The sequence below is a fragment of the Coturnix japonica genome, chromosome 3, assembly GCF_054131305.1.
Source record: "Coturnix japonica strain WE chromosome 3, WE-NBRP24, whole genome shotgun sequence".
NCBI lineage: Eukaryota > Metazoa > Chordata > Aves > Galliformes > Phasianidae > Coturnix > Coturnix japonica.
This window is the reverse complement of record NC_140665.1, coordinates 17310222-17335064: the sequence shown is the minus strand read 5'-3', so window position 1 is coordinate 17335064 and position 24843 is coordinate 17310222. Positions and strand designations below refer to the sequence as shown.

The 24843-nt window shown below is 48.3% G+C and overlaps 4 protein-coding genes and 1 long non-coding RNA gene across 14 annotated transcripts; 2 read left to right on the top strand and 3 right to left on the bottom strand.

The window, feature by feature from the left end:
• Positions 1 to 143: 143 nt before the first annotated feature.
• LOC107310951 (serine/arginine-rich splicing factor 7-like) lies at positions 144 to 7161 on the bottom strand. 5 transcript variants are annotated; one of them, XR_014944526.1, is made up of 10 exons: positions 7056 to 7161; positions 6487 to 6667; positions 5457 to 5633; positions 4826 to 5276; positions 4449 to 4523; positions 4213 to 4314; positions 3395 to 3448; positions 1828 to 1872; positions 1209 to 1244; positions 144 to 453 (listed from the first exon to the last, which is right to left on the bottom strand). XR_014944526.1 is itself a non-coding variant. In XM_085542894.1 (9 exons), exons 1-9 carry the CDS (start codon positions 7075 to 7077, stop codon positions 429 to 431), a joined length of 717 nt encoding a protein of 238 aa, XP_085399020.1. In that variant the 5' UTR covers positions 7078 to 7161; the 3' UTR covers positions 144 to 428. The 5 variants fall into 5 exon arrangements, 2 of the variants coding, with proteins under 2 accessions (XP_085399020.1, XP_085399021.1); XR_014944525.1 differs by having other exon boundaries at positions 4449 to 5276; XR_014944524.1 differs by lacking the exon at positions 1828 to 1872.
• A 751-nt stretch (positions 7162 to 7912) lies between these two features.
• Positions 7913 to 9289, bottom strand: GEMIN6 (gem nuclear organelle associated protein 6). Its single transcript, XM_015857116.3, has 2 exons — positions 9022 to 9289; positions 7913 to 8486 (listed from the first exon to the last, which is right to left on the bottom strand). Exons 1-2 carry the CDS (start codon positions 9147 to 9149, stop codon positions 8111 to 8113), a joined length of 504 nt encoding a protein of 167 aa, XP_015712602.2. The 5' UTR covers positions 9150 to 9289; the 3' UTR covers positions 7913 to 8110.
• A 1015-nt stretch (positions 9290 to 10304) lies between these two features.
• Positions 10305 to 19251, top strand: LOC107310969 (serine/arginine-rich splicing factor 7). 4 transcript variants are annotated; one of them, XR_014944523.1, is made up of 10 exons: positions 10305 to 10367; positions 10637 to 10817; positions 10955 to 11131; positions 11326 to 11776; positions 12017 to 12091; positions 12178 to 12279; positions 12530 to 12583; positions 14081 to 14125; positions 14744 to 14779; positions 15770 to 16080. XR_014944523.1 is itself a non-coding variant. In XM_085542893.1 (9 exons), exons 1-9 carry the CDS (start codon positions 10340 to 10342, stop codon positions 19100 to 19102), a joined length of 780 nt encoding a protein of 259 aa, XP_085399019.1. In that variant the 5' UTR covers positions 10305 to 10339; the 3' UTR covers positions 19103 to 19251. The 4 variants fall into 4 exon arrangements, 2 of the variants coding, with proteins under 2 accessions (XP_085399019.1, XP_015712601.1); XR_014944522.1 differs by having other exon boundaries at positions 11326 to 12091; XM_085542893.1 differs by lacking the exons at positions 11326 to 11776; positions 15770 to 16080 and adding an exon at positions 19021 to 19251.
• Positions 15574 to 23157, bottom strand: GALM (galactose mutarotase). Of its 2 annotated transcripts, none has more exons than XR_014944521.1 (8): positions 22359 to 23157; positions 21637 to 21791; positions 20721 to 20927; positions 19218 to 19299; positions 17656 to 17994; positions 17409 to 17583; positions 17137 to 17245; positions 15574 to 15807 (listed from the first exon to the last, which is right to left on the bottom strand). XR_014944521.1 is itself a non-coding variant. In XM_015857114.3 (8 exons), exons 1-7 carry the CDS (start codon positions 22552 to 22554, stop codon positions 17168 to 17170), a joined length of 1035 nt encoding a protein of 344 aa, XP_015712600.2. In that variant the 5' UTR covers positions 22555 to 22712; the 3' UTR covers positions 15574 to 15807; positions 17137 to 17167. The 2 variants fall into 2 exon arrangements, 1 of the variants encoding a protein (XP_015712600.2); XM_015857114.3 differs by having other exon boundaries at positions 17656 to 17797; positions 22359 to 22712.
• On the top strand, positions 19811 to 21461 carry LOC146761300 (uncharacterized). Of its 2 annotated transcripts, none has more exons than XR_014944529.1 (3): positions 19811 to 19917; positions 20537 to 20607; positions 21066 to 21202. It is a non-coding gene; the product is annotated as an uncharacterized LOC146761300 (long non-coding RNA). The 2 variants fall into 2 exon arrangements; XR_014944530.1 differs by lacking the exon at positions 19811 to 19917 and adding an exon at positions 21361 to 21461 and having other exon boundaries at positions 20469 to 20607; positions 21066 to 21151.
• Positions 23158 to 24843: the final 1686 nt, after the last annotated feature.

Here is a 24843-nt window from a genome sequence, read left to right as displayed (position 1 = left end):
CTTAAGTTCATTGGCCCTTTAATCAAGAGAGACCAGAACTCTCGTATTCCTTGTGCCTGCCAGCCCTGCCTGCTGTGAGTCAGCTCAGTGACCTGCTTTAGTCACCCAACCAGGAATGAACAGCAGGGTTAGAACAAAGTATCTCTTAGTTAGAAATGCACTGTTTATTCCAATGCACCAAATACAAAAAGCCCTATATTTCCAGATCACTGAACGTTAACACAACAAAGGAGTTCTGCATTAGTCTACTTTTAAAAGATCTAAATTCATGCCTGCTGTTAGGCAATAGAAACAACCTTCTAGGACTAAGCCCTTGCGTTTATAAAGACACCACAAAATCCCTTATAATAATGTAAACAAAATAAATCTTCTTCTTAAACTTTAACCTTTTAACTTGAATCCATTCTTTCAGGACATGCATTCCTCCTTCAAGGGCTTCCTGATGGTGAATGACTGAAAGAGAAATAAAAAGGAATAAGAACAAATCCTACAATCAAAGCAGCAGAAAACATGCATGCAACAACAGGGAACCACTCCTCCAGCCTGTATCTATCCAGAGTTTCCATTTGCAGTGCACATGTGTTGAAAATGTTAGGTTTTACATTGTGTCAGTTGCAACTTGAAACATGAAAGGACCAGTTAAAATCGGAGCCAGCTATAATACCCAGGGTAAGACAAGGAGCATGCTCAAGAGGAGCAGCTGTGAGGCTCCAGCCACGCATAGATGGATTCTAATCAGCCAAGGTAAAGATGGGCTATAATCCACACATCCCCAGGTTGGAGCTGGCCATGAGTCTGTAAGTCAGACTACTGAAAGTCCACTATCTACATCCCTGGTTACAAAGAGGAATTTGCTTCTTTCTCCAGTATGCAGCTGTGCACCTGAGTTAAGAGCCAACTGTGAAGATTCACCATGAACTGAACCACTGAATCCTGCCAAATGCTGTGGTTTCCTTCCTACTTCATCACCCCTTTTCCAGCTGTGCTCAGAGCCATTTTGTTTCCTGCTACTTGCTACATTTTCCTGCCTTTTCTACTGTCCAAGTTTCACTGAAGTATGTTACCTTAAGAGGATTCCAAATAACAGCAGTTAAGTGGACAGAGGACAACTACACTAAGAGTTATTTTTTATGTTTGGAAAAGTTCGCCTTTACAGCAACCACTACAGACACTAGTTCAATGTGCTGTACTCTGCTTTTTATTCCTACCTTCTCTTTGGAGATGGTGATCTGGACTTTGAGCGACTGTAAAAGAAAGAAAAAGCAACATAACTTAACAATTTGCTTAGTTAACTTCCATGAACTCAATACTTCTGACCATTTTAGAGCAGTAAGAACTCTCTAATTCTTGCGTGCAATAGATACCACCCTTAATGCTGCTGACAGTAAGTACGCCCAATTTAGAAGCTTTAAGCAAGAAGCTGCAGTTGAGAGAGAAAACTACTGAAGCCCTCAGTAGTAAAGCTGCTTTGAAGCAGCTACAAAGTGACAGCAGGGCGGTGAAACAAGTGAAGAAAAGACAGGACTGAGAACAGGGCAAGGGCAAGACGTGCCTCAAATCCTGCCAAAACACTTTGCCATCATAGTCATGGGTTAGATGAGAGCTTGCTCGATAGCCACAGTCCTTCTGGAACAATTATGGACCAACCCACAAAAAATCAGATATAGAAAGTAAAAGCAATTTAAAAAAATATATCTTTAAAATATGTTTAAAAAACAGTCATTAAAGAAGGAGGCTCTTCTACATGCAACTGAGATACTGGTCCAAAAAGATTTGGAATCATGACCAAAAAAAATGACTGAGTGCTAGTTGTGTTGATACGCTCACCTTTTAGCAGGTAAGCCAGATTTAGATCTACCATGGGACCCAGACCTACAACAGGAGAAAAATAAAGCTCAGCAAAGCAGCCAGTGGCATGCACATACAAAGAAGGTTAGCTTAACCAGCAACAGCGATTTTGCACTACGTAGCACCACAAACCAGAGAGGAATGCTCTGCTCTGGGCGGGCCGCCCTTCCTCATGACATTGCAGAAGAATCCTTTAGCTCTTATTGCAGAGACTCCACTTATCAGGAAGCAACAGAACACGCCCAAGAAGCTCCCCAGCAAAGCTTCGCCTACCACTTCTATCTAACAGAAGCCCCACCCACCCCCATGTCCTCTTCACAAACGGAATAATTACAAGTGTCATTTAAGGTAAGATTTTAATTAAACAGCACATTAGGAGATGAATCAGATGTGCTGAAGAGCTGATACATTCTTCAGTTCTCAGTGCCACTTTTATTCAAGTAAATTAAACAGTTTTCATTTGCTATCCCAATTAAAAGTGTTTTAGTTGTGTTATATACGTGGCTACAAGGACTTCATAATTTTAAGTTATTCTCAGGTCATCTTACGGGTTGAGATCTAACTCAGACTTTCCTCACGTATATTTAAATGCTTGCTGTGCTACTTTAGGATATAATTTTCACACATGAACAGTTCTTCACATCTACCCAGAACATGTATTTTGTAGCACGAGCACAACTTCCTTTGGCCAATAACACAAGAGCATCGTTATCTTACTACCAAACACTGGCAAAACCTTACTGCAGGAGGCACGTCAACATGAAGTCTACCAAGCAGAGGCTCTAGAAGTAAAGTAGGACCAGACTGTAATTCTGGTCTGTAACTACACTGCTGTTTACCATTGCAACTGCAGACATGAAATCAGCATTTCAGAAAGCATTAAGCATCCTCCGTGCAGGAAATGAACCACTCCAGAAGCAGAAGTCACCAAGCAATACAGCAGCAGCCCTACCTACAGCCTGCAAGGTGCACCTGTGTGGCCATCTCCTGCATCACTAGCACACAGGAGTGGTGTGTCAGGACAGCTCAAGGAATAACCAACCACCACCATCCCTTAAAGAATCAACGTGCAAGTCCTAAAGCAGCCATTCCCCTAATGAAGCCTGTCTCACCTCTTCACCCATTCTATAGTAATGTTAAGCGGTAAGAGCTGAGTTCATAGTATGAATCCTCCCACTGCTTATATTCACTATTTGGGACTTATGACAAAAAATACAACAAGAAAAAAGCTATGCAACATTTCCTGCAAGATACAAGTTCAAGCACAGCCAACAAACAGATTTCTGAACTTCTCTCCATTGAACATAAATCACAGATATACTTTGCTTATGGTGATAAGCATACAAACATGCAGCCGGACTAAAGCAAACTCATGAATTACAAGATACAAATCAATTTGGTGGTCTTTAGAAAGATGTATGAGAAGTGCAAATACTGCTATGCTGCACAACCTGCTAATCCCTTCCAGGGACAAAAAGAAAAAGGGATAGAGAGAGAGAACTCGTCAACTGTTCTCAATTAGAAGAAATTGGAACAAGCACTTTACCTGCTTCGAGGCCATACAACGGATCGAGACCTTGAGCGTGATCTGGACCTAGATCTAAAAAAAAAGAGCAGTGAAAAGATCAGCTCCTGAGTGACTCACACAGCTGAGATCCTACAGCACGCTTCTCCAAAGTCATCAGCGTAACACAAACAACTGAAGTTACTTAAGTTACTTCTTCAAGTTACTCACTGCCAGCTACAAGAAGTACAGGGGCTCAAATAAGCGAACAATACCTTAGTAGAGATAAGGCCAAAAATGAAAAAAATTGTGGATGCCCATGAATAGTGGATGCTCCTCGCCTGGAGGCATTCAAGGCCAGGCTGGATGTGGCTCTGGGCAGCCTGGGCTGGTGGCTGGTGACCCTGCACAGGGCAGGGGGGTGGAACTACATCGTCATTATAGTTCTTTTCAACCTAGGCCATTCTATGATGATACAGATCTATGTAAACTGACAATATTACTAAAAAGTGTCAGTAGATTGTGCCAGTAATATCACCCACGTATGAAAACCTGTTGCCAGAGTTAATTAAGCACCATTACTCTCTGTATCAATTAAGACAAAGTAGAAAGCATCAGCCAGAAATCAAAATCACAGCCTTAATTTCAGTACATTGTGAAACAAAACCATCAGCAACAGCAGTTTTGATTTTACAAGCACAGGTTTGTAACTTCAGAAGAAACATTCAGATGAGCTCTGGGACTTCACTCCTTGAGGCTTCCTATCAGCTACAGACTGCAAAACAATGTAAACACTGATTCCAGTGATTACATTTCTTCAAGCAGTGTTGTGAGCTCACAGCATCACAGGTAACACGTACCTTGATCTCCTTAAGGAGCCAGACCGTGATCTGCGAGGTGAAAATGATCTATACCTACGAGGAGAGATTGACCTGGACCTGCGGTAGGAAGCAGACCTGGACCTACAAAAAAAGACCAACACAAACTATCAAAAAGGAATTTCTCACAAAGGATGCAGAAGGGTTTCCTTCCTAGGACAAAGGGAAAAGTAGCAACAGGAAAATAAACAGCGAGGCCACTGCACTTGGAATCTTACCTCCTACCACGACTACGACTGCGTGAGCGAGAATATCTCCTTCCTCGGGACCTGGAGCGGGATCGAGACCGGGACCTGATTTGAGGTTAGAGAAAACAGGTATCAGAAAACAGCCTCAGTCAACAGCGTTTGTGAGGCCCTGCTGAAGTCAAAACTTTCAGACAACTAAGAAAAAAAACAAAAAAACAAAACAAAAAAACAAACAAAAAGAAAAAAAGAAAACAAAAGCACACCACTAGCATCTGTCAGTTGGAAAAAATGCCTGGGCCTACTTGTCTTGAGCATTTTTACTACCTAGAAAAATGTTAAAAGCTGAATTACATTGCAGAATTACATTAGAATAAAAAAAGACTGTAATATGCGTATTTAAAATAAACCTTGCAAGTTTGCAGGTCGACCCTCTTTGGCCCAAGGTCTAGCAGATCTAGACGATCTAGAAGTATCTATAGCCGATCGCTGCATCTAGGTGTTCTCTTCAATCTAACGACGATCAAACTGACAGCCCAATGAGCCAGGGTGAGGCTTGATTGACGCAAGAAGATTTTTCTAGCTGGGAATGTGGTCAATCTGGTGTTCCTCTTTCTAAACCGGAGGGGGGGGCCCCAATTGAAAGCCAAATTTACTGTTACGGCGGTCACCGTCTCAAATTTGCTGCCCTTAAAGAATAAGGTCGAGCTAGGTGGAGATGGCTCGAGGGGATCTGGCCTCTTATGCTGATCACCTCAAGGTCTAGGAGGATCTTAAGTGTCGGATTTGCAAGGCGCCTCAGCATGAAATCTTAAGGCTCGTGACATTCTGAATCAAGGCGACTGACTCAAACGAAGAAACCTGAAAGGTTTTGACCAGGTTGATTATTAAGATAGCAACATTTTATATGTATTAGCAACAAATTGTGATATATACCTGTTGACTTACAACATTAAGAGTTAAAACTGGGTTTTTGTTTGCTAAAAAGTGCTAAACAAAGTGAACCGGCGATGCAACCCCACCACTCCATCCCGCCCGTACCTGCTCCTCCTGCGGCGGCTGTAGCGATGGCAGTCGTAGGCATAGTGGCCTTTCTCACCACACTCATAGCATCTGTCGTTGGGGTCAAAGGGGCGCCGTGCAGGAGGCCTGTCATAACGGGAGCGACGGGGCATGCCCGTCGACACCTCCACTCGAACCCTGGAGCCACATATTATCCTGCAATATACAGCTCTTGTTAGTCACTGCTTTTCTGCCCTCATCCCACTACACAGGAGCTGACACTGCTGATGGCTGCAGGATCACAGAATCAAAGAATGACCCAGGTTGTAAGGGACCTTAAAGATCATGAAACTCCAACCCCTCTGCCTGGCAGGGCCACCAAACATACACCTTCATTAGATCAGGTTGCCCAGAGCCCCGTCCAACCTGGTCTTGAACACCTCCAAGGACGGGGCATCCACAACCTCCCTGGGCAGCCTGTTCCAGGGCCTAACCACTCTCCTAGTAAAGAACTTCCCCCTAACATCCAACCTAAATCTACCCTCTTGTAACTTATATCCATTTCCCCTTATCGTGCTATTATCAGTCCTTTTGAAGAGTTTACTCCCCTCCTGGATATAAGTTTTCTTCAGGTATTGAAAGGCTGCAATGAGGTCACCCTGCAACCTTCTTTTCTCCAGGCTGAACAAGCCCAGCTCCCTCAGCCTGTCCTCATAGGGGAGGTGCTCCAGTCCCCTTATCATCTTCATCGCCCTCCTCTGGACCCTTTCCAATAGCTCTCTGTCTTTCTTGTACTGAGGGCTCCACACCTGGACACAGTACACAGACTGGGCCTCACAAGAGCAGAGTAAAGAAGGAGAATCACTTCCCTGTCCCTTCCTGCCACCCCTCTCCTGATGGAGCCCACGATACTGTTTGCCTTCTGACAAAGGATGACTAGGTCAGGTGTTGCCAAGGGGTTTCAACACACACGTAGAATCATAGAATCACCAAGGTTGGAAAAGACCTAAAAGAACATCCAGTCCAACCGTTCACCTATTATCAGTAGCTCCCACTAAACTAAACGTACTTCCCATCGAGGCCGAGCACAGCATCTTCGGCATCCCTCGGGTCTTCAAATTCCACGAAGGCGAACCCCGGCGGGTTCCTGGCGATCCACACGGTTCTCAGCGGCCCATAGTAGCTGAATGCTCTCTCCAGCTCGCCTTTGCCCGCGCCCGTGCCCAGGTTCCCCACGTACACCTTGGTCTCTGCAGATACAGCGGCCATGTCAGCAGGATCCCGCGGCGCGCATGCGCAGCGCGGGGCACGAGACGCGCACGCAGCGCGGCCGCCCCTCCCCCCTCGCCCCGCCATGGCCGCCATCTTTAACGCCGCCTCCATTTTGCTTTCTCCCGCCATGGCCGCCCTCCTGTCCGCCACCCCACGGCCCGCGTCCCGCCGACAGCGGCTCTGCCCCTACAAACCACCGCCGGTGTCGGCGCTCCGCCCGCCTCTCCCCCCGATTTCTCTCACGGCCTCCAGCCGACCATGGCCGCCTCCCCCTCAGCCCGGCCCGAGTTAACCGCCCCCCGCCGCCCATCCCCTGCCGCGCCGAGCCTTCCTTCCCCTGGCGCCCTTCGCCGCGGCCCTTCGTACCGTAACGGCCGTAGCGCGACATGGTCCCGCCTGCAGCTCGAGTCCCGCCGCGTCCCGGAGCGAGAGGGAGCCGCCGTCACGGCTGCGCAACGCGCCCAACGGCCACAGAGCGGGGAGGGGCCGCTACGGAACCACGGGCGGCAACAACGCGATGATACACAGCGAGAGAGGATCTCGCGGGAGCTGCGGCTGCTGCACTGCGCATGCGCCCGACGGGCCCTGTCTATCAGCAGCTCAAGTAAAAGGTGCTGCGGGAGCCGGTGTGCGGCACCGCCATGATGCGGCACTGCTGCCCTTCCCTGCTCATTGTGCACACCTTGCCCTGCACTAGAGGGCACGTGTTAACACAGGAACGACTGCAGGAGAAAGCGTTCTCAAAGCAGCCCTTGGGTTGGATCAGCCACAATCCTTCCTGAATAAACACTCTGGAAGCTGTTCTGCTGAACGTGCGGAGATGCCTCCATTAGAAAGCAATGAAACGAGCCTTAAGAGTCACACAGAATCACAGAATGACCCGGGTTGGAAGGGACCTCAAGGATCATGTAGTTCCAACCCCCCTGCCTGGCAGGGCCACCAAACATACACAATTACTAGATCAGGTTGCCCAGGGCCCCGTCCAACCTGGTCTTGAACACCTCCAAGGACGGGGCATCCACAACCTCCCTGGGCAGCCTGTTCCAGGGCCTAACCACTCTCCTAGTGAAGAACTTCCCCCTAACATCCAACCTAAACCTTCTTTTAACTTAAAACCATTTCCCCGTGTCCTGCTATTGTCAGCAACAGAGGAACATCCTTTATGTTTCTCATCTGTCATCTTTCACAGCACTGTCTAAAAAAGCTCCAGTGACACAGCAGTCTAACGCGCTATCCACTTGTTTTAATTAAACAATACAGTGCGTGCTCTGTGCTTTCTGTTCACACCACTTGTTGTAGTCCTATTAAAGCACATTAAATCAGACAGAGGCACCTATACCCAGCACTTCTGGGTAGAGCTGCTACAGGTGCCCATAGCAGTCAGTGAGGTGTGGTGGGCAGGCAGCTGCGTTAGGCAGGTGTCACTGTTGCTGCTCTAGGTAGCTCTGCACCAAGCCTTGAACCCGAGACAGAATGATCTGGTTGGAGCTGCTGCACTGCTCAGGGCTGTATGGTGGGTCGATGCTCAGCACCCCAGCCACACACAGCGTTCTTCCCAATTCGCCTTGCTCTGTTACGGGGATGTGGTTTGTTTCCAGCCACTTCTTCAAGTCATTCTTCCTCTTGTCGAGCTCCTCTGGGCTGTAAGCTTTGCTTTCCTCAGGCTCAAATACGCGGGAAAGCCGTGCCTTCATTTCATCGTCCGCATCTTGCACGATGCTGACCTCCTGCACGGCATGGCCTGACACAACCCAAATGGACACCGCCTCGTTCTCCACAAAGTCTGCAAGGACGACACTGTCAGGGAAAGAAGAACGTGTGACTGACTGTAATTAACTGCAGCCTAAGAAACACAGCCTAAGAGTCTTGAGATGAATGCTCAGAAGCTGTGGTGGCAGCACTGAGCACCCAGCATCTTTCTTAAGGGAGGCTGTTCCTTAAAACAGTGCCTGCTATGTCCCCTGAAACACACCTTGATTTTAGCCTGAGCCATCCCTCAAATCATTCACAGCTTCATAGACCTTCCCTATCAAAAAGGTAAACATCTCCAGGAGAATATGAGCACACCAGAGCGACGACATAGACAAAACAACTGTTTCTTCTCAAACCCATCATGAGCTGGATGCTTTTGTTTCTGGCCTCTATATCGTGCTCCTATTAGAAAGCTTCCAATTAAAAGGTAAGGAAAACCTCTGGCATCGATGAGACAAATTCCTGCCTGTTCTCTGGTGCCTTTCAAGCCCTGTTTTCTTGCTCACTTGAGATGCCAGAGACCTGTGCTACCACGTTTGTTCTCTCTTAGCATGGGGAAAACGAAGGTCTTGCTACTCACCTGGCAGAAACTGGATCAACTGTTAAGACCCATCCTTCGTATTCATTTTTCTCATCCGCTGCAACTTTCACCCTTTTGTTCACATAGGTCTCCCAATCTAGAGGGCTTTTCTTTTGCCACTCATTCATACCGACTGCACTCAGCACCTAGTAAACAGCCAGATCAACAAGCTGAAGTATCGAATCCCGTCGCTTTGCCCTTCACATCAAAGCACAGTTTGTCTCTAAATAAAGACCCTCCGTGCATTTTCAGCCCCATTCGCTGCCGCACACTCGAGCTGCCCGGCCCCGCCGCTTCCTGCCTCCAGCCCGCCCCCAAACGGCTCTTTTGAAAACACGGAGCCTGAAGCCGATCGGAGCCGGAGTGTTGTGTTGTGTTGTGTTGTGTTGTGTTGTGTTGTGGGTGACAGCCGAGAGGCCGAGCTGTAAAGGGTCGAGGCAGCTTTGCTCTCCTCTGTTGAGCTGCCTTCAGTGAGTTCTCTTAACAAGCTTCGCTGTGCAAACGTGAGGGACTCCCTGCCATTCCAACCTCCTGAGCAGCTCAGTGTTTTCAGCTTAATGAAAAGCTGTAGCGGTACAGGGGAAAACGTTGTGATCCTAGCAGAAAATACATATATACCAAGGGAGGTAGCTGGTATTCTGCAGGATTATGGGGTCATTTTGTTTCTTTTTTTAGTTTCCAACTCCAGCCTGGCGCTGTTTGTTGAATGGGTTAGGAAGGAGTTTGTGCAGTTACTCAGCTCCTGCTTGCTCTCCGTTTATTAACACAGCAGCAAACACGGCTGTTCTCACTGTAAGCACGAGCATCAGTGGAAATCCTAACTCCTGAGTGAGAGAAAAGCAGCGGAAAGAAAGAACATATTGTGCTTTCACATGCAGGTACCTAAGGATTACACATTTTAGTCCTCCCACTTTTTAACGTAGAGTCCCAGCAGGTGCCTTTCTGGATCACACTGGGTTTTCTTCAAAATCACTTCTGGGCAAAAAAACCAAACCCAAACATCCTCAGTTTTAATTATCGTTTAGTTTCAGCCTGTGCTGGTTTTTGTGTCGCTTTTGTTTCTTTTCGTTCGTTTCCCAGTATCTATGTTAATGTCCTGAAGGATAAGCACGGATCACCGCCCCCCCCTCCCGCTCCGTCCCCTCAGGCGCTAACGGCCATAACGGCCGTTCCCCACAACACCCTCCGCTTTCCCGCCCTGCCCTCCGGCTCCCGCCGCCACCCTTCGCGCATGCGCGGCCCGAGGCGGCGGGCATAGAGCGGGCAGGAGGGGCGGCGCGTGCGCTGTGGGGAGCGGCGGTTTGGCGGAGCCGTCGGGATGTCGCGTTACGGCCGCTATGGAGGCGGTGAGCTCCCGGGGCGGCGGGCTGGAGGGGAATAATGTAGTGGGCGGATATCTGTGGGATGGGGGAGTTATCCAGGAGAGCTGAGCCGACGGTGAAAGAGGGGAGGAAGGAGGGAGAGAGGAGAGACGAGGCGGCCGCTGTGTGCCGCCGCCATTTTGCGTCAGCCGCCGCGGGAAGGGGGGAGCGGCGCGTGCCGCCGCCGTGCTGAGGGCGGGAGGGAACGGGACAAGATGGCGGCACCGGCAATGACCACCCGCTTCACCGCGCAGAGACCAAGGTGTACGTGGGGAACCTGGGCACGGGCGCGGGCAAAGGCGAGCTGGAGAGAGCGTTCAGCTACTATGGGCCGCTGAGAACCGTGTGGATCGCCAGGAACCCGCCGGGGTTCGCCTTCGTGGAATTTGAAGACCCGAGGGATGCCGAAGATGCTGTCCGTGGGCTGGATGGGAAGTACGTGAGCGTTCCACGTGTTGGCGGGAGCTACTGTCGATTTTTAGACTGGGGTTTGGTCGCTGGTTCTTCTCATATTCGTAGTTGCGCCGTAAGCCGTCAGCATTTAACTCGGGGCAATCGTGGACTCGTTGCAGGGTGATCTGTGGCTCCAGGGTTCGAGTGGAGGTGTCGACGGGCATGCCCCGTCGCTCCCGTTACGACAGGCCTCCTGCACGGCGCCCCTTTGACCCCAACGACAGATGCTATGAGTGTGGTGAGAAAGGCCACTATGCCTACGACTGCCATCGCTACAGCCGCCGCAGGAGGAGCAGGTACGGGTGGGATGGAGTGGTGGGGTTGCATCGCCGGTTCACTTTGTGTAGCACTTCTTAGCAAAGAACAGAATGTTACACCGATTTTATTTAAACTTTAATTCTAGATTAAATGTATAGGTGTATATTACGTTATGTTGATATTTCTATCAAATGTTGCTATCTTAATAATCAACCTGGTCAAAACCTTTCAGGTTTCTTCGTTTGAGTCAGTCGCCTTGATTCAGAATGTCACGAGCCTTAAGATTTCATGCTGAGGCGCCTTGCAAATCCGACACTTAAGATCCTCCTAGACCTTGAGGTGATCAGCATAAGAGGCCAGATCCCCTCGAGCCATCTCCACCTAGCTCGACCTTATTCTTTAAGGGCAGCAAATTTGAGACGGTGACCGCCGTAACAGTAAATTTGGCTTTCAATTGGGGCCCCCCCCTCCGGTTTAGAAAGAGGAACACCAGATTGACCACATTCCCAGCTAGAAAAATCTTCTTGCGTCAATCAAGCCTCACCCTGGCTCATTGGGCTGTCAGTTTGATCGTCGTTAGATTGAAGAGAACACCTAGATGCAGCGATCGGCTATAGATACTTCTAGATCGTCTAGATCTGCTAGACCTTGGGCCAAAGAGGGTCGACCTGCAAACTTGCAAGGTTTATTTTAAATACGCATATTACAGTCTTTTTTTATTCTAATGTAATTCTGCAATGTAATTCAGCTTTTAACATTTTTCTAGGTAGTAAAAATGCTCAAGACAAGTAGGCCCAGGCATTTTTTCCAACTGACAGATGCTAGTTATTTAGTTGTCTGAAAGTTTTGACTTCAGCAGGGCCTCACAAGCACTGTTGACTGAGGCTGCTTTCTGATACCTGTTTTCTCCAACCTCAAATCAGGTCCCGGTCTCGATCCCGCTCCAGGTCCCGAGGAAGGAGATATTCTCGCTCACGCAGTCGTAGCCGTGGTAGGAGGTATGCTCATGTTTGCCTCTTCTCGATTCTTTGTTTGGTTTAGAGCTGTTTCTGCAACTAAACAACTGTGTTTGACTTTTTTGCAGGTCCAGATCTGCTTCCTATCGTAGGTCACGGTCGGTTTCACCTCGTAGGTCTAGGTCTGTGTCTCCGCGCCGGTCCCGCTCAGGTTCCTTGAAGAGATCAAGGTAATTAATAATTTCTTAGATGTTTTCAGTTTTGTCTTTGCAGCTGTTTCAAAAACTTCTAGATGTATCCTTAGTCCGATCGTTCTAGTTAAATCTATAATAATCCTGTTAGGTTTTGAGATCTTAGGGAGCTGCATGTAGCATGTTGAGTTTTGATGTCTGAAATGTCAAACAGTCATGCAGGATTTATATTTCAGTGTGTAGACATTATGTAGTGCTGTTACAGACTTTGGTCTTTTTTTCATTGTAGGTCGAGATCAAGATCAAGGTCTCGATCCAGATCTGTTACATGGCCCCGAAGCAGGTAGGTTACGTGGCTGAGGGTTACATAGTAACGTTAGTTGAGGCTGTTGAGGTTTTCTGATAGATATTATAATTTTTAGGAAATAGCAAATACTCCCTCTAGTAACTCAGGGTTCTGAAGCTTTTATAGACTAGTGCAGAAGACTGTACTTTCTCTTGTTTAGTGTGTTCAGTTTGTTGGCGTGTGTGTTTAACACACTGGCAATATCTAGGTCCTTATGGTGACCAGTTTGCATTATTAGTTGTCTAACATAGCAAACATCTAGAATTTATCTAATGATTTTCTTTCATTGGCTTTATTGTAGTACATAAGAAACTCTGGATTCTTCCAGAGAAATTAGGGTGCCCATGTAATGCATGTAACCTGGAAAGTGCTGAAGGACTTGGTGCAGTTAGAGCTGTTTGCAGCTGTCTCTTACTAAAGTCTGTTGGATCTTCATACCAGCTGTTGCAATGTGGCTTAACTGTGGTTCATCACTGTTCTGAGTATGATGAGCAGAAAGTAGCTAAAGTCATCGGGGCTCCCAAGGGGAAAATTCTGTTGGTTATTTTATTACCATTGTTTTGCTTTTGTTAATAGCAGGATTGTTTTCTACGGTGTAAAGAGCGCTGCTCAAACTCTGCATTGTGACACATTGCTTAGTAATTTAGTGACTGAGATGGAGGAAATTCCATACACAGAGGTACAGAGAGATGGCAAAACTTTGGTGTTTAATTTATACTGAAGTCAGTGTTAAGTTTACACGTCAGGCAGTTGAAAGAATTTCTTTCTTGAAGAATGAAAGGAATGCAAAACACCCAGAGACAGACCTTTGATTCATAGGGAAGAAGGACTGAAAAAGTATTACGTGATGTTTGCTGGACTGACAGCATCAAAGCGAACATCTGGAAGCACTTATGGAAAGCCATGGCTATGGAAAGTAGAACACTTCCTTTGGGAACTTACAAATTTCACTTCTTGGAAGTGACATTACTGTTCCTCTGCAGCAATTCTGTGTCCAAAAGGCTGGTGTTTTCTGCAGCCTTTTCACTGTGCTTAAATTTGACAGATCGGAAAGAATATTTCTGTCAGGTGCATACAGAAGATGAAGGACGTTGAGAAGAAGGCATTTGTAGGAGGAGCATACTGCCTGCAGCTCATTTCAGCTGTACTGGTAGCTGGTGCTCAAGGCTAATAACACTTGCAAGTTTAAAGCCTTGTGTTTTCCAAGCAGTGTGAAGATACTGCTCTGAACTTGGGTGCTTCAAGTGTTTCCTGCCACTTGCATCAGCATGCGTAAGCTCTCAGCCTGGGACCAAAGTCCAGAGTAACACGTGCAGCACCCATTAGAAAGCTTTCTTCTGAAAGTCAGGTAGCAGAAGCCTTGTGAGTTTCCAGCATTGTGTCTGCACTCAGCTTTATGGTTGTTACGTATTTAATGTGAATCTTGCTGTCTCGGTTGTGGTGATACGCATGCTGCTGGCTTTCTTGCTGAGCTGTTTTTACTTCTTGTTGTAGGTCTAGGTCTCACGGCAGATCTAAATCTGGCACGCCGGCTAAGAGGTGAGCATACAGAGATGAAGCCTATGGTGGCATCTAGAATTCAGTGTTGTTATGTGATTAACAAAGCCTCTGGTCCTCTAGAGGGGGAAAAAAAAAGTCCCCAAAACATGAGTGCCCAATTAATCCATTTCAGATAGGACTGGGATTGTAAAATATCCTCTTGCGGGCAATTGGAATATGTTCTTTATTCATCTTTTCCAGTAGCTCTTTGCAGCTTCTACTGTTTTCAGTAGTGTTCAGTACTTCAGTACTGTCTTGCTTGCTTGTGTTGTGCTCAGTTCTGTTTTATTCCCCCGACCACCAGATAAAAGGTTTTATTAATGCTGCTGAATTGAAGGAATCTTTGACTGCTTTGTTTTCTCTCAATGCCTCACCTGTAGTACCCCTTGTTTTCCTGTTTTCTCCACTGAAGATAGTTGCATAAATGCAGTCTCCGTACTAAATGAATGGAGAATCCCCTCAGTGTGAAAGCTGATGAGAAAGCTTCACGAGCTTCTGTCTAGAATCCCATAGTAATTCCATTGCTATGCTGTTGTGGTGGTTTGCATGTTGGTTGGTTGTTCTGTTTGTGTGTGTGTGTTATGACTATACTGCAACAACTGTGTTTTGTTTTGACAGTCGGTCAAAGTCCCGATCACCATCTCCAAAGAGAAGGTATGTTGTTCTCCCTGCTAGTAACACGCACTGTAGAAGTGGCACTGTAGTATCTGCACTGCTGTCTGCTGAGCAGTGTGACGGCAGCTTGTTGGAAAATACTGGGAATGTATTTTCTGAGATCTTCTGCCTGAGATATCATGACTGTGGTTTGATGTGTGGTAACTTAGATGCAGAAATAAGCAATTCCTCAGTGTGCTGGTTAGATGCGTTGCCTCTGGCTGCTCCTGTGGTCACTAGGAGTTCACTAGTTCTTTACTGCACAGAGACTTTCTGCTGCTGAGCTTGGAACACAGAATAAATGTGGGATGCAGCTCTGAGTCTCGTTAAAAGCTGCAGTGGGACTGTGAATGTGGAGTGGAGTAACCTGGTGTAATAGTTGGGAAGGGGAGGTCGAGCCTGTTGATTTTACATATATTGCTTGTAGGGTTTTTTTTCCCCCCAAATGCTGGTAAATAATTCTGTCTGTGGACATACATGTAGTATGTGCCTGAATAGGCAGCTGTATTTTAAATTGTTTTTATATGCTTTTAGAATTTTTCTTCTACTGTATATGAGGGTGGATAGTGATAGGACAAGGGGGTCTTAAACTGAGGCAGGGTGGTTTAGGTTAGAGATTAGGAGAAAGCGGTGACACACTGGAACAGGTTGCCCAAGGAGGTTGTGGATGCCCCATCCCTGCAGGCATTCAGGGCCAGGCTGGATGTGGCTCTGGGCAGCCTGGGCTGATGGTTGGTGACCCTGCACACAGCAGGGGGGTGAAAATAGATGAACACAGAGAAACACAGCAAAGCTGGAAGTAAAAAATAAGTGTATTATCTTCATTAGCTACTTAGTTGTTGATGATAATTGGTGGTTCTATGTAGGAAAACAAGACAAAACAAACAGTGCCTGAAGGGTTGTGGAGTAGTCCTGGTATCCTCCTTATCTTCCATGTTTGTAAATCCCGGGTCGCTGCTGAAATGTTAATTCAGGTTCTTTCCCTTTCAGTCGTTCGCCATCAGGAAGCCCTCAAAGAAGCGCAAGCCCTGAAAGAATGGATTAAAGTTATGAATTTAACCTTTTAGGAAGAAAGTTATTTTGCTTACATTATTATAAGGGATTTTGTGGTGTCTTTGTAAATGTAAGAATGTAGATAGAAGAGTATATCAATTAAAATTTGGCATGATCTGGGTCTTCTGAGTTAGTCACACCAATAGACTAGCGCAGGTCTCTTTTTATTGTATGAATTAACTGTCATATGAAAATGTGGGACTTTTTTTATCGGCACATTGAAATAAAATGTGTATTTTTAACTAAAACTTGTCTGTAGTAACCCTGCAGCTTCTGTTCACCTGGGGGTACTTTAGCTGTGTGCCATGGAATGTGGATGGGTGATGTGTAAGGCAGGAATGGCTCACAGTGTCCTCTCAAACTGCTTGTTTCACACTTGCTGTTGGATCAGCTGATGGAAGGTGAATAACATCTGCAGGAACATCTCGACATATACAGTGTTCTGATGATAACCAATAGCAACGATAACAGCGGCGCATTAAACCTGCAGGTTTAATGATCTGTACGTAGTTCTACCGCTCTACTTGTCCTCATTCTGTAGTCAAGAACTGCATGATAAGGCGCTTTGTTGACACAGATCACAGCGAAAGACTGGAAACAGTGTTAGACTGTGCAAACAAATGGTTGGAGGGGAAAAAAGCTGACTTACTTTTTGCTAATCTATTTTTTTATACTGTAATGGGACATCTACCAGAAACAAATGGCAGGTTTGGTGGTAAAGGAAAGTGAAGAACTATTGTTTCTTAACCTGGTTGTCTGTTAATATCACATTTGTGGCACTTGGAGTAAATAGCGCAGATGCCAAATGTACCGTCCTGTTACTGCAGTGTTTGGCCTTCATCCATCATCCTGAGCTGCTGTAAACCCAGCTCCCCTTCCCTCCACCAGGCTGTATGTGTCGGCTGTGATTGCGGGGCACCCTTGGATTGGCAGACCTTGAGTTGTGGGGCCATTCTGAGCAGCTAAGCAACAGCCAGCACCTCTAGTGCTGTTTTGAGACTAGCTGATGCTCTCACAAATGGCTGCTGAGCAGCATCTCCACCATTCCCTGCTGTAGGTCGAGCTCTGGTAGGATGTGTCCCTAAATGCTGTTCTCAGAGCAGTTTTCTGTGGAACAAAACCTGTTGTGCAGCAGTGAGGCTGGGGAGAGGGTGAGGGCAGTGTAGAGACAGGACAGCAGCGGAGTTAGAAGTGCAAAGAATGCAGAGGGGAAGAAGAAAGCTTCCAAAGCAGGTTTGGGGGCAGCTCCAAAGCAACATCTGTGACCCGCAGGGTTTTTGAGGGAACATGCTGGAGATACTTACCCCTTCCTGCAGCAGGAGCTGGCCTCTCTCCTCAGGCAGTGCCAAAGCAGAGCCAGGTGGTGTGGTTGTATTCCTCCCCGGGCAGGAGCAGAGGGCTGGGGAAGTGAGGCTAGAGAAAAGGCAGTGAGCACTGTGGTGTGAGTGTGGTGGCACCAGGGAGGGCCGTGACCCCACAGCCTTCCTGGAGCAGTACCCCTGGGCATCTCCCCACCCTGGGCATTCCTCACAGCTCTCCAAATGGACCCTGAAGCCACGGGCCCCGAGTGGCTCACCTTGTTGACAGCGTCGGGCCAGTTCTGGGTTTCCAGACAGAAAGCTGAGTGCTTGGGGTAGGTGGCAGCGCCTTTGCCCTTCAGAGAGCCATCCAGGTTGTTCCCAGTGTAGAACTGGAGGCCGGGCTGGGTGGTGTGAACCTCCATGGTCCTGCCGCTGGGTGGGTGCTGAGCCCTGCAGAGAAAATGGTGAGTGGGCGAGTGGATGCTGCTGGCTCGGGGGCACCCTCAGGGCTGCCAGCCTTACCTGGCCACAAGGCGCCTGGCCCGCCCCAGCGGCAGGCAGAAGTTGTGATCAAAGCCATCCAGGTGGAACTGCTTCAGGTGCTTCCCCAGCTGCACCGGCTGACGGAGGTCAAAGCCAGTGCCCTGCACGGCAGCCACCTCCCCTAGGCCAGGAGAGCAGCAGCGTCAGCGCTTGCACCCAGTGCCCTGTGCACCAGAAGCTGTGCTGGGCTGAGCTCTGTGCCGCTTCTGCTCTGCAAACCCTGAAGGCCATCAGGCTCCCCGTGACGAGCAGCGTGCTCATGTGGCTTCTGAGCCTATCTAAGGGGAGCACTTCTACAGCTGCAGAGCAGGAAAACACCTTGAGGAAAAAAGACAAGCCACATTGATTTAGGCACTGATGTAAAATACAGCACTGTTGCATGTGAGCAGTCTGTTTATTAGCTGCACAAATCTCATCTGTGCCTCTGGGGCTAAAGCTGTATGCAGTTTTGTCAGCCTCAGGGGCGATGGTTACACAGAGCTTTGGGCAGGTGCTGTGAGAAGCTGGGGAGAGAGCTAGCTGCAATTAAGGTGCAAAAGCAATTAATTGCTAACCCTCCGTAAGTGTTGTTGAACCCAGCCTGCCAGTGCCCTGGTGGAAACAGCTCCACCACAGAAGCAGCAGGGAGAAGCAGGGCAGCGGGTTTGCTCCAGCATTGAGTTTTTCCCCAGCTTAGCAGCACACCAGGCTGAGCAAAAGCTGCTGCAGCTTGGCAGGTCCGCTCCTCCAGGTGCAAGCAGTGGTAACCGCAGGCATAACATGACTTCTAGCAGACACCTGAGCTAAAAAACTTCCTTGTTTGCTTTGCTTTTTAAGCTTCTTTCATCTCAAGGTCAGATGTCCCTTTTTCTTTTTTCCCTTTTGTCTAATAATGCTTCTAATTCCTAAGAGTAACCACCTCCTGCATCACACCTGGTGCGGGACCTGTTTTGCACTGAGGCTGGCTCTTGTTGGAGCTCAGTGCAGTTGTTTGCACAGTGCAACAGGAGTGTGCTGGAGTGGGCACCAGGAATGCATGCTCTGCCTCAGCTTGCTGGGATTGTTTGGCTTGGAGGCAGGAAGCAGTGGTGGGAAAAACAAGCCAACAAAAAAACCAAACCAACAAGTAGGAAGCTGTTTTCTCCATTTCAGCCCCAAATCAAGATGGAGCACAACAAGTTGCCAGCCTGCTCCTATGTTCTGAGGCCACAGAAAACAGCAATGTCACCCTCATTGAATTAACTTGCTTAGCATGCAAAATGTGCTGTCTTTCTTCATGGGCTTTCCTCTTTCTGAATGTTACAACCAAGAAAGAAAAGCACTGGGTTTGTGCACTCAGTGCTTTCTCCCTGTCCCTCTGTACAGATGGGAGGATGGCTCAGCTCGTGCAGGAGGGACAAGGCCAGGATCCAGGCACCAAGAACTCTCCTGCTTCAGCATGGGCTGATCTTGTGGAAATAAGATCACATTATTCCATAGAACATCCCACTATAGGAGTCTGGAAAAGCCAAGCTCTGTACAAACCCCCATCTGTGAAGCCCTCTCCTCTGTGTGTCACCCACCGGTTGGTATCTTGGTGTCATCCACAGGCAGGTAGGAATCCGCTTCAATAGAAATCTCATGGTCATAGATGTCAGGTGAGCCCTGTGGGGAGAAGGGAAGCACTGGGATTCCTGCAGGGCTCTTCAAGCACCCAGTGGTGGTATAGTGATGCTGCAGCTGAGCTTGTAGTGACTGGGGGGCATCCTGGGCATTCCCACCTTGTCCTCATTAGAGGACAAGTTGCCATCACGGGTGAAAGGCTGCGTGGGACCTCTTCCATAGGGCTATCAGCCTCAACTTGCACCTTGCCAAGCACCAACACACTGCCAGCTGGCTACCCTAAATGTGCCAGCGTATAGCAAAAAGGGGGAGGAAGCAAGCATAGCGGGAAGTGCAGCCTGTGCTCCTGCCTCATGTCTTATGCTCCTTTCCCCCCCTGGCAGCCCCAGGGATGCTGCCAAGGGATTTGCTGGGCAGGAAGAGGAACAAAGTCAAAGCTGAACCTGCACGTTACTGTCTAATCTAAGCAGCAGTTTCATGCCCAAAGGTCTCCTGCTCCTCTGGAAATATGCCCAAGCTGCATTCCATAGGTGTTGATATTGCTGTATGGCTAGAACAATCTGAGAGCAAGCTAATAACTGCACTGCTATTTTTTTAGTGCAACATCATGAGCAGACCTGCAGAGAAGAGCTGGAATGCTTCTCACTAATGCTTTCACAGGTCTCTGTTACATGCTTTCCTGTCCTGTGCCCTCAGCCCAGCAATATTTATTTGCCCAGGTCCTCTTCTTCCAAGCCAAGTTATAAATACAAAGGTGCAGGAGACCAAAGTGCAGCTGCAGTGCAGTGCCAGTCAGTGTGGGTCTGCTCTGCATCCCACTGATGCCCCACGGTACAACTCTGGCCATGTCACATCCTTTCTCCATGATGTTTCTGCTCCCATTTTGACCTGGGTCTTTAGCTGCTACACTGACTGGCCTCAGCTGCAGCCTGCAGACAAGGGTTTCAGTACATTTTCTCACAGGGATTCTTAGAGCCCAGCCAGAAATACCAGTCCATCAGTAGGAGATGCCAATTGTGCACCTCCTGTGTAATCTTTCCAATGGTCCACAACCAGGAGAGGGCATAACTACCCAGCTGCAAACAAAACGAGGGGTAATGTTCCTGACTGGGTGGCTGTGTTCACAAAGCACTGGGATAATGCAGCCTTGCTTGAGGTGTACATGAGGTCCTTTTGCAGCCTGTAGGCTGGGATGCCCTTCATCACTTTGTCCCCAAGAGTCACCATCTTTCTGAGTTCCCTTTTCTCCTTTGCTGAAAACACTCCTTCCATATTCTAGGTGCTGGGAAGGTCCTGAAGCAGTCAGTGTTAGCCTTCCCTAGCCCATCTCCTGCTAGCAGGATCTGACAGGTGAGGCCACCGTGCTGGTCCCAACAATCCCACACAAAGCTCTATCCCTGTGCGTGCCTGGGCTTCTTCACCCTGCACGGTCCCTCTGTGGGGTTGGTTCTCCCCATACCTACCTGTCCTGCCAGGTTGAAGTACGCGTGGTTTGTCAGGCTGATGGGTGTCTTCTTGCTGGTCTGGGCTCGATAGTTGATAGCCAGCTCACTGCCATTGAGTGTGTAGGTGACCCAGACCTTTAGCTCACCGGGGTAGCCCTCCTCACCATCAGGGCTGAGCCGGTAGAAGCAGACGCCATTTGGGAGGATTTGGGGGCTCCAGAGAACCTGCAAGGACAATGTGTTAGGAAGAGTAGTGCCCCTCACTCCTTCCCCAGACTGGGGTGAACATGGGGACAAAAGGCACACGGGGAAGAGTGTGCTGAAACAAAGGTTTCTGTTGCTCATCTCTGCTCTTTCTCCTAGGTAAAAAAAACAGCCCAACATCCTCCTGCTGGAGGAAAATCACTGAGGTCTGCAGGATTATGAAAAACTGAGAAGCCCACTAAGAGGTGATTTTGTATAGGGAGGTCAGAAAGGCAGGCTGTGGGATGGAATGGAATGGAATGGAATGGAATGGAATGGAATGGAATGGAATGGAATGGAATGGAATAGAATGGAATGGGTGGTCTTCTCCAGGCCTCCTGCAGTTGGAAGGCCCCACTGCAGCCTGGTGCACAGCAGCATACAGAGCTTCAAAGTAACATCCTTGGAACCACAGGTATGGATGCATCACTGTGGGTCAGTGTTGCCACAGTAGAATAGCGTGTGGCATCTGAGGATCACACAGGCCATCCAGGCAAAGCCAAGCACTTTGTGGCTGCTGAAACAGCAAAATCTTGTCTTCCTCTCATTCCTGCATGTGCAGCACTTTCAGGGGGCTGATCCAACTCAGTAACCACCAGAAAGTCCTTCAGGGTCAGGAGGGAAGACATCATATCTCTTTGCCACGATCCTGGAGGCTGAAAGCCATGGGACCCACCAACCCAACATTCACCTTGTCAAAGCCCCTGGCTCCTCCGTGCAGTGAGTTGGGCCCATTGTTAAGGAACAGCTGATACTCTTTTCCATCCATGGTGAACTTCCCTTTGGCAATCCTGTTGGCAACACGGCCTACCACAGCTCCAAAGAAGGGGTGCTTCCTCGTGTAACCTGTATGGAGAAAGCAGAGTGCTGTCATGTGGAAGGACCAGGGAACGACAGGCAGCCTCCAGGTGTGTTGTGGGCTCAGAGATTTCCCTCTCAGCTTCCTCCCAGTGCTACACAGGGGGCTGCAGGGCTGGTGTCTCACAAGGCACACAGCACACATGTGGATGTGGCACCGAGAGATGTGGTTTGGTGCCAAGCCTCGGTAATTCAGGTTGATGGTCAGACTCTGTGATCCTGAAGTTACTTGCCAACTTAGATGATTGTGTGCTTCTATGTTCTTTGATTGAAACAGCTCAGGGAGAGACTTACAATGCTTACAAATGTGCAGAAAAGCTCAGTGAGGCAGACCTGTTAGAGGGGCACATTGCAATGCGGGGCCACCAGCATCCCCACACCCACTGCTAAGCCCAGGGCAGGGTGCAGGACTTTGCACTGATACAATCCATTGTCTGGGGGTGCCTTCAGGAGGAGATCACAGGGTAGGAGCAATCAAGTCATCTGTCTGATGTCTTTCTTATTTTTTGGGGGGGGGAGTTGTTTTGTTTTGGAAGGAAACAGATGAAGACCCACCTTCTAGCTTGTCAAAGCCCAGGACAATGTCTGCAAACTGCTTGGCCCTGTCTCTGGTCTCCAGTGCGGCGATTATGCACCCGAGGGACAGGATTTCCACTCTGACGCTGTCTGACTGCAGCACAAACTTCTCCACCTCCCCTCCTCCATCCTCCTGGGGCATGTGCCCGAAAATCTCTCTCTTCACCTCCGTCATCTCTCCCAAGCCCCGTCCTTGTGCAGCTGCTGGGAAGGAAGTCCAGGAGGAAGGGAAGGCAGCCGAGAGTGGAGCAAAGGGGGTTATGGAGAGCAGAGTCCTAAAAATCACATGATAGCCTCCAGCGTGGCAGAGCTGGGAGGAGTCACAGCGTGCAGTTGCTGCCTGGCAGGCTTGGGTGCATGCTGAGGGGAAAACGAGCTTTTGGAGGTGCATGCCCCTGGCCTAAGCTCCATTACACGCTGCTTCCAATTGCCCTGGGGAAGCAACCTCAGCGTGCAGGAGAAACCCAAGCATATGAAAATAATCTGTGTATGCATTTTTCTGAGTGCCTGTTTTTAGTTGTTGGGTTTTGGTTTTGTTGTGTTTTTTTCTGGGGGGTTGGGATGAGGAGGGACATCGGTCTCTAAATATTTATCTCCAACAAGTGCTTCCCTCCAGGCAACACAGAACGCAGCTTCCAAATTGCCCCCAAAACAAAGCCTCGGTGGGGTGGTTATGCAACCTGCGTTTCATCACTGCTGCCTTTCTGCTGGCAGTCAAACACGGGCTGCTGTGTTCAGGTGCTTCCTCCCGCACCCTTATGGCCCTGACATCTAAGACCGTGCAGGTGTGAGAGTGATACCGCAGACAAATGTGCCCTTGAGCCCTGCACCAGATTTTCGAGCTGGTGGGTAAACCAGAAGAGATGCCAGCCTGCACAGGGACACATCTTACATGAAAGAGTAACAGAGTGGAGAAATGCAGTCCTCAGTGTTTGAGCAAGGCAGCTCCAAGAGCCTGGCTTCGATGCCAGCAGGATTGCTCATGGGTGTCCCATGCCTGGCAGGTGGGGATGGAAGCAGCTGCATTGGAGCTTTTTGGTTGCTCTTATTTTATAGGAAAGGTATGTTTCATTTCTGCAGAGAGTTTTGCTTATAACAAGGGTCAAAAATAAGTTCTTTTCATTTTTCCCCTTTTGCTTCCAGTAAGAAAAATGTGGCACCACAAAAAGCTGTTCCACATCTCCCAGGCTTTGGGTCCACCTCCCTCTTGCAGCAAAGTGACCACAACAGCTACCCCTCTACTTTGAGGCTCTTGCAAACAGCTGGGCAGTGCATTGTCTGTTTTCTACTCTTTCCCCTCACTCTCATCATAGTTATTGCATCAGCCTTTTGCAACCCAGAAATGCTGAAATGCTGCTGTGCACTAAGGATTTGGTGATGGAGTCCCCATCTATAGAAATACTTGAGAGATGCGTGCATGTGCTGCTGAGGGAAGTGGTTTAGTGATGTGACTTGTTGGATCTGGTTGATAATTTTGGCCTCGAAATCTCTTCCAACCTTGATGATTCTGCTATTCCATGATTTATCAGCTCCATCGCTGTAAGCGGCGCTGCAGGCTGACATAGGCATGACATGAAGGCAGGCTATGTGCGTGGTCCAGCTTCTCTAATCTGGGCAAGAGATTTCAGTTGCAAAGGAGAGCTGGAAATAAAGCCTTGGACCAACCAAAACCCCAGAAAAAATGCGTAACATGAAAAAGTCCCTTTCTTTTTGGAGGGGGGGGAAGGTGCCTTTTAGTGCACCATGCACTCTCAGGAAATAAATTCATTATGAGAATGGCTACAGATCACATCTCCCTGAGATGAGCAGGTTGGAAATTCCAGATGCCTGCAGGGAAGCTACAGCTTTGCAAGGCAGAAATGAAGCATCACTTTACATATGATGGTGCCGTTTCCTTAGAATTCCTTTAGTTTTGTGCTTTTTTTAGACTTCTGTTTGTTTTTAATCCAAAATAAAGTGACTTTGCTTAGGAGGTGTCAGTTAACAAGAAGAAAAAAGGCGTTCCCAAACTCAAATTACAAGCTCCTTTCCTACCAGCACGGTCAAAATGAAGCTCGGTAAAAGATTTAGCACTTCTGACCCAGACTTTAGCACCGGTTTTGTATCAAAAAGCCACAGATGTGAAACAATAAAGAAACCATTCTCTATATGACTTTAGCAAGGAACAGAGGAGGAGATCTCACAGAACTCTCATTTTGCAGACACTTATTTTTAACGAGGAGAAGCTGTGGCGGTGTGGTTCCAGGGGAGCTGAAACAGGGAGCACGGCCAAGCCAAGCTGACCACATGAAGACCAATAACCCCATTACTGACAGCACACACACTCAGCTGGCATTGCTGTGCACTTGTCACAACTGACTCCAGGCACAGCAAAATCGTCCCTGGGACACAGTCATTTATCCCTTGTTGGCCACTGGAAGCTCTTTGGACATGGAGGCTGTTTCTTATCCTCAGCTGTGCAGTA